Source organism: Phyllostomus discolor, chromosome 3, assembly GCF_004126475.2.
Source record: "Phyllostomus discolor isolate MPI-MPIP mPhyDis1 chromosome 3, mPhyDis1.pri.v3, whole genome shotgun sequence".
Taxonomy (NCBI): Eukaryota; Metazoa; Chordata; class Mammalia; order Chiroptera; family Phyllostomidae; genus Phyllostomus; species Phyllostomus discolor.
The window spans coordinates 106,709,613-106,726,511 of NC_040905.2; the positions used below are offsets into that span (position 1 = coordinate 106,709,613).

Genomic DNA, 16,899 nt, shown 5'->3' on the forward strand with positions numbered 1-16,899 from the left:
TCTTGGAAGGAGGTCCTTGAAGAGACATCATATTTGTCAAGCTCCTACTATGTGCTAGACCTTGTTGGCTCCCTTATCAAGGTTATGTGGTTTTCTTTTCAAAATAACACCAAGAAGTAGATTTTTTACTATCCTTCCCATTTTCCAGATTTGCAATCAGAAAGGGAAGATAAACTGCTGCCCCAAAGGTGTTAGCGGGCTAAGTGGAAGATGCAGGGTCAGCACAGTGATTGTACCTCTTATAATTTAAGGCCTCTTTCCTTCCCAGGCCTGAGGAGAGAAAAGCAGAGATGGGCGTTGGAAGGAGAGATACAGTTGAGTGTAAAAGGGGCAGTGGTCCTCACTTGGCAATGCTTTTCATTCCTATTCCTCAGAATTCAGGCTAGTCACCGCCGTCCCCCGCCCCCGCACCCCCAACACACACACTAAGACAGTTCCATGCTCTCTGAATAGCCCTTGCTGGGGGCTTAGAAGTAGCAGCCTCAGGGTGACTTTCATTTGGTATAACTTAGGAAACAAGAAGGAAGGAAGTGGGGAATATAAAGATGCAGTTATTACTTTTAGGATTCTGGCTCTCTGAGAACAGAGAAGTGGTTTCCTCTACAGGAGTGGCAAGGTATAGGGAGAAGTATTGGAACAGAATGTGTGCGCGTGTGCGTGTGCGTGTGTGTGTGTGTGTGTCAGCACGTTTGTGCGTGGAGGGGGGAATTGCTGTACTCAGCGCGAGGCACTTGGGGAGGAGGAAACTGTAGCGGAGCTCTGAATAATTGATTCTTCAGCCGCACCAGACGCCCGGGAGCGGGCTGAGAGCGTGGTTTCAGCACCACGGAGAGCGGCACGCCGCCACAGGCGCCTCGGCGGTCAGCCAGCCACCTATCCTGGCCTTGTCTCCACCGTGCGCTCTGGGAGAGCGGGTGGCTGCGCGCCAGCGCCAAGGGAATGCGGGGTCTGCCTATGAGGACCTCCGGGGAAAGCGGCTGAGGGCGGGAGACGCCTTCGCTCCCTGAAGCTCCAAGCCTCTACAGCTTTCGCGGGGGCTGCTGCGTCTCACCGACTGGGAACAAGTCCCTAAGTTGGCGTGGGGGCGCCCTGCTTTCCTCCTCCTCCTCTTCTTCGGAGGCGACCGCAGCAGAAGCACGCTCTGGGAGCCCGGCTTTCCCAGTGCTGTGAACCAGGATGGTCAGGTGCTCTCGGGACTCCCACCGCGACGCGGAGAGCTGAACGCCTGGCTCAGAGCTGGCCCCGCAGCGAAGGGCTAGAAGGGAGCTGTTTTTTCCCTGCCCACGCCTCTCTAGGCCAGGGGCCGCGGGGATCCCCGGCTACAGGCGCGCGCGCGCTCCAACACTCACTCTCACACACATTCGCCCTCACACACATCAGCCTGGAGCCTGGGCTGCGGAGAGGTCTCGCGGGCGCACTCAGAGTACTGGGCAGCTGCTGTCAGGAGTGGGGCAGAAAGCCGAGCGCCAGCTCTTTGAGGGAGGCTCCGGGGGCTTAGCCGGAGTATGGAGCCGGTTGAGCGCTGAGAGTCACGGCCGCAGCCATCAGCCCTGGAGATGACCAGGAGCGGCCACTGCTGAGAACTATGTGGAGAGAGGCTGCGGTGAGTGCTGGAGCGGGACGCGGGGCCTGGGCGACCCCTTTGGGAAGAGGACTGTGGAAGGCCTGGTGCTGAGGAGCAGCAAGACCGCAAGAGAGTAGTTGGGAATGATCGCACCTCCTTCGGGGATCTGGGAACGCGGGACCTGGAGTCATTCCCTTCCCCTCTTATCCTGCCGGCTCATCCCAAACTCAACCAGCCCCCACTCCTTATCCCCCCACCCCCATTCTCTCTTTCTCTCCCTACCCCCTTCACTCAGCAGCTCCTGGACGCACAACTCCCAGCAGCCGGCGCTGGGGAGGTGGTAGGGGGTGAGGGTGGAGGTGCCCAGTTAGCTTCTCGTGGGTGGCCAAACTGGGGCTCCGGTTCTCCTCTGCGCACTGGAGCGGAGCTCTCCATTATCAGCCACAAGGTCTGAGGGACCGGTCCCGGGCGTCTCAGACACGGACCTCCCGCTCTCACTCCCGGGTCGAGCCCCCTGTGTGCGTAGAGGAGCTGTGAGCATTGCAGACTGCAGCCTGCCTCCCACCCCAGTCCCGATCCCCGTGGGCTGACCCTGCCTCCCCATCTCTTCACCCCCTCCCCCCCAGAGCCCTGCTGCAGAGCCTCCGGCTTGGATAGCCGCCCCCCGTGGGGGCGATGCGGACAGCGTGGGACAGCCAGTGGAGCTCGCGGGGGCCGCAGCATGCGGGAACCCGCTAAACCCGGTGGCTGCTGAGGCGGCCGAGATGCTTGTGCGCACAGAGCACCCCACTGTATCCTCGACCTTCTCAGGCTACAGGTACGTCCCAGCAGGAGAGCTGGGTTTGGCGGGATGGGTAGGTGGAAGACTCAACCCCAGCGAGAGCGGGAGAAGGATCTAGCGAGAGAGGGAGAGAGAAAGCGGGAGAGGGAGCATCGGTAGCGAAGCGAGGGAGGAACACCAGGGGGCGCTGCGGCTCCGCAATGCACGCAGCACAGCAGCGCTGAGGTAAGTGCGAGTTCGCCCCAACTTCCCTTAGCGCTAGCAGCGCCAAGCCGGAAAGGCGCGCTCCTGTGCACGCGTGCACGACTGTGCTGGTATTTGCAGGCACGCGCCTCTGTGCACCTGGCGCGGTACATATGTATGCACTGCCTGAGCACATGTGCTGACTCCAGATAGCCATGGGAGGCCTGTGGGTGTGCGCAGAAATGCGCGCGTGCCTGTGAGCGTGTGCAGACCCACTGCCCACGTGCACCTAAGACTTGGTAGCAGGACTTGAAGTGGAAAGCCTGGGGAGGCGCTGTACAGTTCACGTCCGTTGGAGAGCTTCTTGGGAGCCTACCTTTAGCCCTACGCATTTTTTTTTTTTTTTTGCCAGCTCTCACATGCTGGCCCGTGGGGGGTCGCGCCTCCTTTCCAGAATTCTGCATTGCACACGGGGCGCGTGAGAGAGGATGTGTGTGTATGCGCGCGTATAGGGCGTGGGTCCTAGCGCTGCTTGCTTCAGGGCCCCTCTGCAGGAGGAGGGATGGGTCCTAAGTTCCCCCAGGCGCTCCAGAGGCTGGGGCACACAAACGAGAGTCCTCACTCCCTTGCATTTGGGGTGTACCCTACAGGAGAGAAGCAGGGTCTGCAGTGGGTGCCGCGGGTAGCCAGGTCTGTGCTGCATCCTGCGAGTTTGCAGGGGGCGGGGTCAGTCTATTCGCTCCAGTGCCAGGTCAGGGTTACCTTGTCACTGTGCTGTCTCTGCACGCAGGGGCTGGTCTGTAGTTCGCTCCTTGCGAGCAAGGGGCGGGGTTGGTAACTTGGTCGGCTCCTTCCGGCGTAGGAGAGGAGTGGGTGGAAGGTTTGCTCCGCGCGCCTACGTTCGGCGGCTGTGGTCTGCAGCTAACTTGGTGGATGTGGTGGGAGGTGTGGGCGGAGTTGGACGTGGAGAAGAAGCTGGAGATAGGGGATGAGAAGGAGGATGGATCCGAAGATGTATTTACTGCCAGGGATGGAGAATTAGCAGGGACTGGAGTTGGGGATGGAGTTGGAGATGGGTCTAGGGACGTAGATGGCGTCGGGGATCCAGAATAGAGTAGGCAACTCAGTCAGCTTGCGCCGCAGGTGGGCTCTCTGCCTGGCTAGTGGAGCAGGGGCAGGGGCAGCAATCTGTTTCGTCTGGAATCCTTGCTCAACGCGGTCTTGACTCTCCCTCCCCACCTTGCAGGGACCATAAGTGGCGACTATGGGCAGACTGGGCTATTGGACCTTGCTGGTGCTGCCGGCACTTCTGGTCTGGCGCGGTCCCGCGCAAGGCGCGGCGACGGAGAAGGGTCCCCCGGCGCTGAACATCGCGGTGCTGCTGGGTCACAGCCACGACGTGACAGAGCGTGAACTGAGGAACCTGTGGGGCCCAGAGCAGGCAGCTGGGCTGCCCCTAGACGTGAACGTGGTAGCACTGCTGATGAACCGCACTGATCCCAAGAGCCTCATCACACATGTGTGCGACCTTATGTCCGGGGCGCGCATCCATGGCCTCGTGTTTGGGGATGACACCGACCAGGAGGCCGTGGCCCAGATGCTGGATTTTATCTCCTCACAGACTTTCGTCCCCATCCTGGGCATCCACGGGGGCGCATCTATGATCATGGCTGACAAGGTAAGGCCAGGAGGTGATGGACTGCCAGGACTGTGGAGCGTGCTAATCATAGGGCAGCCACCAAGGGTCTTCCGGAGCCCCTGGGATCGATCTTGCTGTGAAAAAGGGTCGTGGCCACTGACCCTGGTGAGAACCAGGTCCTACCACTGCAACTCAGAAATGAGTGGAAATTCTTTTTGCCTTGGGTCTGAAAGCAGGGTATTTAGAAGCACCTTGGGTCTACCAGGAAGGACTCGCAAAACACAAAAGTATAGTAACGTGGTGGAATGCTTGGAGATTTCTAAGTAGTGTACAAGATGCCAGCTTGGGGCCACTTGAAACGGCATGACTTACATTCTTATAATATCAATTTTACCAGGCTGTTTTGTGGAAAAGGTCCATTTTTTCCTTCTTGTGGTGACTAAAACTATTTCAACAAGGATTAAATGTGGGTATGTTGTGGGTAAAAATGCAGAGTTTTTAGGTAAAGCACAAAAGAACAGGAGAATGTCATGCTTCTGCAGCCACAAGAAAGGCGGAAAGTTTGAGAAGCCCTGGGCTACAGGCCACAAGAGAGAGCTCCTCCTGGGGAGTGGGTGTGAGTGGAGAGGAGAACTGGCTGCAGAGCCAGAGCGTGGAGGGCCTGACACTTTCCACATCTTCATGGGGTGGAGCTGGTTGGGTTTCCAAGGCCCATAGATGGAAGCATTGGCACCCAAGGGTGGGCTTTGGTACTGAAGTTTGAGAGTGTCAGAATGAAGGAAGGTGTGTCCAAATTTCTCAGCTTAGAATGAGAGGGAGGTTTTTTTTTTGTTTGTTTGTTTTTTGTTTTTTGTTTTTTGTTTTTTTGTGGACCAGATGAGAGGGTTGGGAGAAGAGGGTAAAGATACTTGAACATTTGAGTGAGATGTTATGAGGGCTGGTTTGAGAATTATGCAGAATTGGAAGGACAAAAGACAGTCAGAAGGACAGAGGAAGAAGCAAAGACAGGAGTGAGAAAAAAGGGAAGGATTAGAGTTGTGGGAACACTGTACCTCTACCTAAGCCCCAGCAAGGGACTGGGGCCAGGAAGGAAAGGAAATATTAAGTGTACTTGTGTGCCATGGTCCCCAGCCCTGAGTGAGACCTTCTTAGAGCACGTTCCTCAGGTAGCAGGAGATAGCCAGCTGGAGCGAGCACAGATTTGTCGTAGCACTTTCCTTCTGATGTTCTCAAAGCACTTTTATATTCATCAAATCAGATTCTGTCTCTGCCTCAGCAATTCCCACCAGCTCCTTTGGGAACTGTATTAATTCTTTCAGGTCTCCTGGGCTGCAGTACGTTCAGCAAAAGTACACAACTGATGTACTATCTTATTAAACATTTATTTCAAATGGTTTGTGGCCTGGAAAAATTCCTTATTATGGTTGAGCATTTTCCCAACCGACTCTCAGCTTTGGGATTCCTTTCTCGGGTGAAAAAAGTAGGGAATGTCTGTACCCTGCCACCAACATATGGGCCACTCCAGAACTGGAAAGGGTCTTAGAGTCTACAAGAGCAGCCTGTAACTTTCAGATGAGGTGACTGAGGCATAAGGCAGTTAAAGACTTGGCCAAGACCACATGGTGGGTGATGGATCTAGATCTCTGAATTCTTTTGGTCCCAAGGTCTGATCTCAAGCCTATCTTTTAACTTTGTCATCCCACCTTCAGGAAGGTCAAGAAATTTCATGTAATGGGAGGTCCTGGGCCATGGAAATGTGCAACCAGTCAGAGCCTAGAGAGTTTGTGCATCAAGTGACCAGCTGGAGTGACAGCCTTCCTGTGAAGTTATTAAGAAGGAGAACAGTGGTTTCCAGCAGGGACTTGGAGTGTGATTTTGAGATCTAAATATTATCATCAATCCCTCCTCCCTTCTGAAGTTTTGACCGAAGGAGTAACCACAGAAAACAGTGGCCATGTTGAAAGTGAAATTCTGGACTGTGTAGGGCCCAGTACCTCAGTGGAGAAATCTGGTAAAAGCAGCATTGAAGCAGGTGGCTTGAGACTCGGGCTGGGAGGGCTGAGCTGGCAGCTGTGTGGCTCTAACTTATGCATCTGATTATAGCCAAAGCAGCAGGAACACAGGAGGGCTCCTAGCTAAGTACCCCACTGATATGCAGGGACCCTCCCCACTGTGACTGTCAGGCTCTGACCTGTGGCCAGCAGCTGCTTCTCTCTCTCAAATAAGGTATTAGAAAGGGAATTTCGAGAAGTCCAAGGGATATTGGTGGAAGCATCCTCCTTCCTATGGAATGTAACTGCCTTCTGGGGATTGGACAAGAGTGTGACCCCACTTAAAAGTGAAGAAGAACAGGGAATCAGGAAATGGCAAGAGGGAGATGAGAAAGGACATTTTCAGAGAAATCAAGATCAGAGAGAGATTTAAGAGGGATGGAGAGGAGAGGAATGAAGGGTTTCAATGGCTCAACAGTGGTGAAAGAAATTGGATACTCCTCATCATTAGGGCTTTCCAAGTTGGTCTTGATAGCAAGGAATCAAATAAGTCAGTGGAGACAATGTTGGGGTGTATGTTGGACCCCATGTGTGGGATATGCAGGTGATGTTGAGTGGAGTTGAGTTAAAGGGTGGTATTTTGGAACACCTGGATGTGTTAAAAAAAAAAAGGAGAGAGGCTGTCTGAGACATGAACAGCCCTTGTTTCCATTAGTAACATATCAAGTTGGCTAGTGAATTTGCCACCTGTTTCTTTTGGAGCTGAATGCTGAAGACAGTTTCTTTGGGTCTGAAGAAGCAGTCATGGATGTTGCCTAAAACTCCACCTTGCTTCATTGGGTGTGCCAGTGGTGTTAGGGTCACAAAGTCTGAATCTCCCCATACTGACAAGGCTTTTCTGTCTCCCCAAAGATGATGTCTACTTGGTAAAGTCCAGAACATACCTGTGTTTTTGCTTCTAAATTGGTAACATGATAGTGCCCCCATAGATAATAATAGTACTTAATTTGACTATCAGTTAAATTGAATACTGTTCCCCACTATCTTTATTTTTCTCTCAATCTACTTGGCCCTTGGGGAAAAAAGAACAAAGTTTTATAGTAATTGAGATGTGTCAAGTGACAGATTTTTTTGTGGTGTTAATTTAATTTGCAGTGAAGATGTTAGTTTTTGCTTCTATCAGTGGGTGGTCTTGTGATATAATTAAGTTAGAGGTGGAAATAATGTTTTATGTAGATAAGTTCTAACCACATTTTGGTTTGGTCATTTTGATCTCGTTTAAATGGAATACATGCTGGTTACAGTATCAGCCCCTAGTAAATCAAGTGTATGCACTAGATTTTCAAGTTTCTGCTCAGTGCTCTCACCTCCTCCATCCCTTTGCCCCTTATTTCTAACTGCTCCATAGAGGGAAATGCAAAGCTTAGATTTTAATTACGTTTATCCATGCGGGTTAATGCTATACATGCCTCATCTCCTTTACTAAAGTATAAGTTCCTTGAGGACAGGTTGTTTTTAAAAAAGTGTATTGGAAATAACAAATACTCCTTCTCCACAGACAGTTTATAAAAACATTTTTTCATTGTAGAGCACCTAGAAAGTACATTAAAGTTTAAAGAAGAAAATAAAAATCTCCCTGTAAATCCTATCATCAGGAGTAAACACTGTTGACACTTGGGTCTATTTTCTTTCAAGCTCTATTTATTTAGTTATAAATTCAGGATTATACTGTCTGTATGGTTGTCTTTATTGTACTTTGCACTCTGTAGGCTTTCTTAGTCAGAAGATTCAAGTTTTGCTTTAATTCTGGAAAAATCTCAGCCATTATTTGTTAGATGTTTCCTCTCCAACATTCTATTCATATGTAGTTTCTTCATCAATCCTCCATGTATCTTAACTTAAACATCCTCCCCACCCCCTAGTCCTCTGTTTCTCTCTGCTATGTTTGGGAAGTTTTCCTCAATTCTATACCCTAGTTAACCAGCTCTTCTCATTTGTGTCTGGTCTATTATTTTGCCTCTGTCTTAAGTTTTTTTAAATTTCTTTTCCAATCTTACCCAAGGACATGATTATTGATTTCAGAGAGAAAAGAAGGAAGGGAGAGAAACATTGATGTGAGAGAGAAACCTGCAACCTAGGTATGTGCCTCGACCTGGGGTCAAACCCATAACCTTTGGGCTTATTGGATGATGTTCCAGTCAACTGAGTCACATTGGCCAGGGCTATCTGTTAAGTTTTAAACTTCAACAATGGTTCATTTTATTTCCAGGATAAATAACTAGTCCCTTTTCTATACCTTCCTGCTTTTTTTTGTTTTCTTAAAAAGTCTTCTTACCTTGTGGATGTAAATCTCTTCTCTTTTTCTAGCATCTTTGTTTCTTCAGGTACAAATTCTCCCATTTTGTGATTCTGATCATTGGATGTTCTCATACATTCTCTAATTTTTGTTTGTAACTTATTTTCAAGGTAGATTTATGTATTCACCTGCTCCCTAAGGGTGTGTGCTTTTAAACTAGAGCTCACATCAACAGCTCAGGTCAGATCTCTCTTCCTGCTGTACATACCCTGTTGCTGCAGGCTTGGGTCTTAGTCTCATGTAGATAGCTTCATTTTGGCTTCTTGACACAGATAGGGGCATCCTTTTTGGCTGTGACTCATGGTGGATGGTGCACATATTTCAACTCTATTCACAGCTGGCAGCATGGTTCTGGGTCCAGTTTTGCCCCTTAGCCCTGGTGGCTATTGGGACTTCTGCACCCATGGCTCATATTGGACCCATCCACCTGTGGACCTGTGGCTGTGATTTCTACTTGAAATTGTAGAGTCTCATCTTTTGATTCATTTATTTTTAGGGGGTCCTCTCTATTTTTGATCTGTGATTCCCTTCTCTTATTTTTAAGCAGTGCTATGTAAATTTTAAATATGTAGAGATTTATCTATAAATTCTATGTTGTAAAAGCAGAACATAGAATACTGAGTGTGTTCACGCTGACTTTAACTCAGTTATATTTTACAACCTGCTTTTATTTTTTCAGACTTGATTATGTTTTCTTGGAATTTCCCTGATCATTAAATAGACTTCTCAAACATGATTTTAAGTGGGTTCAGAGTACTTTGTTTGTGCCATAATTATTTTGACTGTTTTTTCTACCTTTATTAAAGTTAATTTCCAATTCACATGTATGTTCCTTCTGGCACCTTGTGCTGTCTTGTTCTTTGCGTTTGTTACTTGGTGTATGTTTCTTCATTGGATGAATTAAGTCGTTGGTTTTCTTGGCAGCTTGCAGCAGTTTCCTGGTGCACTTGCCACACTGTGGTTCAGGGCTTTCCATTCAGTGGTTGTTCTCCAAATGCTGACTGATTGCATAGGTGTGTGCCACGTCTTCTCTCTTCTCTATTGGGCAGATAGTTACTAGTCATCTTGGGGATTAACAGAAATTGAGGGGTTCCATACAAAAGGCCTGTGTAGCACTGCTGAGTAACAGCTCATCAGCAGGTGATGGTGCCCTTGTAATCCCACAGCTCTCGAGTTTGGATGTGAGTGACGGGCCTTGCCATTCAGCACTGAAAGCTCATGGAAAGGGCAGACGTGCACATCAGAATGTTGGTGGAGCCCACTCAGCTCCTACTAGAGGCAACAGGTAGTTCCTGAGAGTGGGGAGGCCTATATTTAGCCTGCTCGATGAGGCACGTCAGATGTAGTCATCCACTCCTCCTCACTTTAAGTCATCGGAGAGCAACCGGCATCTCCCCAGAGGCACGACTAACTTTCCAAATGGCCTCCTGGGGTTGTTGGTAATCACGTGGACCCTTGATAACTGTGGTCTGTTGGAATTTGAGGGGAGGAATATTTATCTGCTCCTTGGTAGCCTCAGGTGGAAAATAGAGTAGAGTGTGTGTGTGTGATGGTGGTGGTGGGGGCGGGGAGCAGGGAGAAGTGGGGGGAGAGAGACAAACAGAACTTTGGGTTTTTGCTGAAGAGCTGGTGGCTTCTGATAAGGCCATCATGTCAGTTAGAAGTTAGATTATTAACTGGTATGTTTTGTTTGTCCTGCACTCCTTATCATTCAAATTTTAGCTGTCAACATTTTAAAGTTAGTTGCCAACATTTAAAGACATTACATTTAAAAAATCCAAATTTCATGCTTCTTTGAAAAAATCAGAAGGCCTGATCTCACTGGGCCCATTTTTCTTAGGGCAACAGTGGACTAGAGATAAATAGCAGCCACCCCCTCAGATAGGGCAGGTGCTCTTTCCTTTCTTCCACTTACCCACTTCACTCATTTGTGTTGTGGACTTGGTCCTGAAGGCATTTGGTTTGAGATCCCTCATGCAGGTGAAAGAAATAGCTATTCTTCATCAGGAGGCCTTTCCTGGGCATTCTCCTTCCCTCCCAGGAGCTGCCAACTCCAGGAGTTGCCCAGGAGTTGGTGGATGGCAAACTCACAGTGTGCACATAGCCACTTGGCTGTGTTCATGTTAATCTGCTATAGCCTTTTGTCCTTCTGAGTCCACAGGCCTAAAATCCTTCTCAGCCCAGGACCCAGGGAGCCACTACCAAACAACTTGAGCCAGAAGTCCCTAGAAAACCTTGGACAAAGAGTCTGAGAATCTAAATTCTGTTTTCAAATGGCAGTGTGACCTTGAGAAAGGCCCTTCACCTTTTTGAGCCTTAAACTCTCCTTCTGTGATATGAGGGTTTGGGATGATATTACCTCTAAGTCCCCTTCTGACTCTGAAAATGTAATGGCCTTTGAGGAAATGCTGGCAAGAAACATACCTAACTGTGAGCAGTGCTTGCCTTTAGGTGGTAAACTCACAGCTGTCTTAATTTTTTTTAATGTCCTTGTAGCATGGTTAATAAGTTGAATCTCAAGTTACAGTGTCTGGGTTTAAATTCAGACTCCATCATTTACCAGCAGGGTGATCATGGGGGAAAGTTCCTAAAGGCTCAGTGCCTCAGTGTCTTCCATCTTTTAAAAGGGAACAATAATAGTACCCACTTCATAGAGTTGTGAGCTTTAAATGAGATAATGGATACAAAGTACATAGCTCAGTGCTTGACTTACAATAAATACTTATTACAGAAATCCTATGTATTGTGTCTGTATTTTATAGTTTCTTTTTTTCTCCAGTGAATATGCACTTTTTAATAACCAGAAAAAAGGATGAATGGTAAAGAAGTTATGCCCTGCACAAAACTGGGAAGGAATTCCACAGAACCCTTAGGAGTGGAGACTCCAACATGAAATGACTCGTATTTTCTTAGCTGGGACAACCAGAAGCTTCCTTCAAGTTCTTTGGACTTGCCATGAGCTTTGTGCTGGCAAACTGAAGATTGATTATGGCCAATGCGAAAGTATCTGTAAGAGGAGACTGTCTCAGTGACCTTTGCAGTAAATAATTCCGCCGATTGGTTCATATGTTTGCACTGGGCTTAGGGCTTTAGGGTGTGGACATATATAGTCTTTCATTTTATCTCTGCCAATGATTAAGTAACTCGTTGATGGCCTGAACAACCTGGCAGTTCCAGAGACATTTGATTGAAGAGTCCTTATGCGCAGATGAGAAAATAAAGGTCCTGAATTTTGCAGTGATTTGTTTAGTCACAGAACCAGAACCCAAGTCTTTGGGGGATTATTCTTCTGTTCTTCTTTTATTGCCCTTTCAAGTTAATCATTATGAACGCATTTGGTTTAGAGAAGGCACTTAGATTCAAGAGAGACAAAAGATTTTAATGTTAATGTTTTGGTTGTCATAAGATTAAGATGTTGGATAATGGAATTAAAATTCAAAACTGCCTTTCCAGATGGAAATGATGAACCCATACTACAGACTGCACCGGAGGGTTTAAGAAGAATTGGGACTCCTGTAGAAAGGGGGAGATGTGGTTTTCCAACTCATTTGAGAATAATTTTTGCAAAGGTCATGAACTGGTGAACTGCCTGCTGAATCTGGCTCATAAATGCATTAGTATTTTATTTCCCACCATACCATTTAAAATGCTTGAATTTTAATGTCTTTAGATGAGGTGGGCATTGTCAAGTTCACTAGAGCCCTCCTTGCTCACTGCTCTTTCACATCTAGACAGATTCACACATTTACGTAAAGTGCACAGCCTCTGCAAGCATTGAGATTGTGATCCCCTGTCGAATGGGTTTTATTTGTTATTTGCTTATTGTTGTGCATTGAGCAGATGCTCATCAGATTCTAAATAGTGATATGGCCCTTAAAAAAGTAAAGGCCACATTTCTCAAAAGATAATGCTCAAATCAAGAGTGGTGATAGCTCTATTATATTTTTTATATTGCTAGGAGGGCTTCCAGCTGCAAGTAACAGAATATTTGACCAACAGAGGCTTAAGCTATTAAGCTATTCATTTTTTAACTGGTTGTTGTTTAACAAAGAGTCTCAGGTGTGGTTTAATGACTAAATATCCCATCAAGGACTCAGGCCCTTTTTCATTCATCTACTTGGCCTCCCTCAGCTGCTAGTTCATCTTGGTCATAGGATGTATACTTCTTTCTGGCCATCACATCTTCACACACCAGCATTCAAAACAGGAAAAGAGAGGAGGGATAGAAAAGAGGCTTTCTTCTAGGCTGTCCATCCTTTCATTAGAGTAGACTTCCCTTACATTTTTTGGCCAGAAATGGTTCTCACTCCACCTCTTGTACATCACTGGTAGAGAGTAATAATGAGGATTCTTCTCCAAGAAGGGATAATTGCAACTGAAGAAAAATGAGCTTTTGCTAGCAGGGGTGTAGGGCCATGGCCAAGTGGTACAATGGAAGGTGTCTTTGGCAGCACGAACACCATTATCTGGAGACTTGACTCAGTTCTTAGGGGTGGAGGTAATATTTAAAGATGGATGCTGAAATTTTGCAGTGTATCTAGAAGAAGGGCCTCCAGAATTGTGTGGGATCTAAATGACATATGGTAAGAGTCTCAGAAGAAATATTGAAGAAATATTTTGGGAAGTTTATCCCAGAGAAGAGAAAGCTCAGAGAGAATGTGAGAGATGTCTTCAATGGCATCATTAGGAGGTAGAAGGTTTAATATATACTAATATAATTATATATAAATATACTTTAAAATAGAATAATATAAATGTCTGTCAGATGTGACTGAGCTGAGAGTGGCCACACATCCATCAGGAATGCACTGGAGAGTTGCATTCACTTTGGCAAGACAAGATTGGGTCACCTCTGAGGTCCTTCTTAACTCAAAGACACTGTACCTCTCAAATCCTTGAATTTTTTTGTTCAAATATCCAAGTCCTCGTTCCTCAGGCCCTTGGATTTGGCTGAAAACCAACATCCTCACTTTCTGCAAGTATATGAGTAATTCATTTTAAATTTGCCTGGCATGAGGGAGGAATTTATGAGCCCTGCATCATCACCTCAAATCCCCAAAGGACTTTATATCACCTTGAAGGGTAGACAATATTTGAAAAGCAGAAAACCTATGTATATATCAACTCTCACACATACAAATATAAACATAAGTAGGTCAGCTGACATCATATTTACTAGTGGAAGTGTTTTTGATTAAGAAGCACATCTACAGAAGATGATGTTTAGAGTAATTGCCAATGATCTTCAAATGGGAAGTTTTTGCAGTTGCATCCAGTTAATCACAATTACTTATTAAAGTATATTCACATTTTTGCACATCTTACTATAATAATGCTTTTATATTCTAAGGAGATAGCCTGAACCTTGTCTGAAATTTCAGTTGTGAAATTATTCTTTTTTTGTCTGTTGTACTCCCCTGTGTTTTGAACATTTGCTTATGGCAGAAATGACTCTGGGGACTCTTCTGTTGTTTGTCTACTTCTCCTAATTTCCCCCTCACATCTTCGAGGGGGAAACAAATCTGAAACTGCTTTCCAAATTATTTATCTTTCTATTTAAATCTTACAATGTTCCATATGATAGAAATTGAGATATTCTTTCTAATTATTTATTTATTGCTAAGAGGTAATCATGGGCAGGTAAAAAAAAAACCCTAAATAATACCATATAGCATTTAAAGAAAGAATATCCTCAGACACATGTTATTCTCCATGGAGGTGACTATGTTACTCATTCAAAGAAAAAAAATTAAATTGTAACAAAAGTTTATTTCCATTTGTAACTTTCTTCTTTTAAAGCTCACCGATCTGAAAAAGGTGAACGATTTTCTGTTACTCTCTAACTGTGCCTATTTTCCCAAAACAAAATAAAAACTCATTCTAGTATATAAGATCACTTCTGAAAATCACTGGCACCTCAAGCCTAGACCCCCACACACACCTAAGAAATCTGAGATAATTTGGGGTGATTTGGGGGATAGTCATGATCACTTCATAAGCTAATAAAAGCAGTGGATCCTCTCCAGAGGAATGCACCTTCATAAACATGCATTCAACATTATATGTAGTTTCAGAGGATCTCTGAGCCCCATTCACAGACCTCATTAGAATTAACTTATTGGCTATTAATATGTTAATTCTTCAAACATTTATTGAGCCTGTACCCTGTGCCAAAACATTCTGTAGGTATATCTATGATGAAACTATTTGCGTTGGTGTAACTCAGCATCTAGTTGGAGACTGACCCCAGCGTGATGCATCTACAGTTGGGGTAGTTCAGAGGGCTGTGGGAATAGAGAGGATGGGCACCTCATTCAGTGGTCCGAGGGGGAGCTCGTCAGAGAAGATGCCCTACCGAGCTGTAATCTAGTGTTGAATTTGGGAACTTCTGATCCAGAAAGCCTGACCTTCCATGTGCCCGCAAGCTGCATCAGCCCGGGGAAGGATGAGCTGAGAGTGGAGTAGGCTGGCTCATGGAGGGCCAGATGCCAGTTTACAACCTAGGCCTTTCCCTCCTCTTCACAGACTCTTCAAGGCTGCCAGGCTTAAGTGTTGTTTTGATAGCTCCTGAATTTTCCTCTGGACAGCAGTTCTCACAGTCAAAACATTGAGCTTTTTGCTTATTTCTGTTTTGTTGTCACCAGCAGCTGAATGTCTCCTGCTCTCTCTTGTCTCTTCCAAATTAGAAAACTTGCCAGAAAGAGTGAGTGGCATTTGAAACCCATATTGTCTTGCTTGTCTCTAGTCCTAGAGCTGAAAAAATGGCACAACTTATTTATCAGGTGAATTGTTTCCAAGCTTAGGTACTTGGAGGGTTGAGGAAACACAGTCTTGGTTAACTTCAGTGAACAGAGCCGAAACCACAGGAAGAGGGTGTTGAGTAACACAACAGGACAGGCTTGCTGTGGCTCTGATGCTGGGCATGGGGTGGGCATGGCTCCCATCAATGGGATTTTGCAAACGGCAGGCTTCATGGTCAAATTATACTGGAGTTAATTGCTATTGGTTTTTGTCTTAGTTAATTGGTACTTTTGTTCCCTTCTTTTTTCCTTTTTAAAGCTACTTGGCAGCTTTCAAAGAAATACTTTTATCATGGAACATTTCGAGCACATAAAAAAGTAGAGAGAGTAGTATGATGAACCCTTGTTTACCTGTCACCCAGCTTCAACAGTTATTAACACGTGACCGTCCTTGTCTCATCTGTGACTTCACCACTCCCCACTCCCTACTCGCTCATGGGATCATTTTATAGCAAATCTCAGACATCATTGTTTCATCTGTTAATATGTCAGTATAAATATGTGTAGTATAAACATGTCAGAATAAATATATCAGTATATATATCTCAAAAGAGATAAGGATTTTAAGGACTGTTCAAAAATAACTGCAGCTAATATAAAAGTAATTGCATACACGCACATTAGAAGATCAGTGAGATTCAGAGAGGTACAGAGAAAGGAGAAATCATCTTTGATCTCAGCATCCACAGGTAACTGCTAGTGACATTTTGGTATATTTCCTTGTAGTCTTTTCTACACCTAGTACACAAACATATACATATTGATTATATAATTTTATGTGTAGCTTTTAATTCACTTAACATTTTATCAGAAGAATTACAAATTATTTGTAAGCATTTTATCTGCTACATTTTCTATGCTGAAGACACATCATTATTTACTCAATAATTTAGATTTCTTCAAATTTGTTGCTATTAGAAACAACACTTCAGTGAACATCTTTATAATGCAATGTCTGAATTGCAGATTGTTGGTTTTAAATTGAACCTTACGGTTGAAATTATTGGGTTACTATACATAAAGCATTTTGAAGTTCTTAATACATACTTCTACTGAACTTTTGGTTTCCAGAAAGATTGGACCACAGGACACTTCCAGTAGCTGTTTTAAAGTACCTCTGTTGTCACCTAACTCCAACCAGTACTTGAAATAAAAAATTTTCTAATGTTATCTCATTATTCTAATTTGCATCTCTTTTATGGCACCTGCTGTGGAATATATTTTAGTTTAGTCACACTTTCATATTCTCTAGGTGTTGCACATTTTAACCTCTTTAAGATTTCTCATTGTGTAAATAGAAAAGCCTAAAAAAATGATGGATTCCAATATAAAATAGAGTGAAAGAATTCAAATTTTTAAAAAATAATAAATATTTTGAAGCCTGGCAGGCAGTTCTATAATTATTCATTCTTAGTCACCGGGCATTGCTCAACCGTTGTGTCTGTATCAATGTTATTTCAGGAATTGCTTTAAAATGTAAAATTCCCGAGCAGAAAATTATTCTGTGGGGCTTGACTATTAAAACTTGCCAGGAGGAGGTAAGAACCATGTCCTAGTGGGCCTGAGATGTGCTCACACTGCAGGC

The 16,899-nt window shown here is 45.4% G+C and overlaps 1 protein-coding gene across 1 annotated transcript in view; it reads left to right on the forward strand.

Annotated features, from left to right (window-relative positions):
* Positions 1-712: 712 nt before the first annotated feature.
* Positions 713-16,899, forward strand: part of GRIN2A (glutamate ionotropic receptor NMDA type subunit 2A) — a 385,717-nt gene continuing 369,530 nt past the window's right edge. The window contains exons 1-3 of the mRNA XM_028520832.2: positions 713-1,603; positions 2,191-2,381; positions 3,775-4,206. Of these exons, the coding sequence (XP_028376633.1) occupies positions 3,793-4,206 (414 nt within the window). The 5' untranslated portion in view covers positions 713-1,603; positions 2,191-2,381; positions 3,775-3,792. The remainder of the gene's footprint in view (positions 1,604-2,190; positions 2,382-3,774; positions 4,207-16,899) is intronic.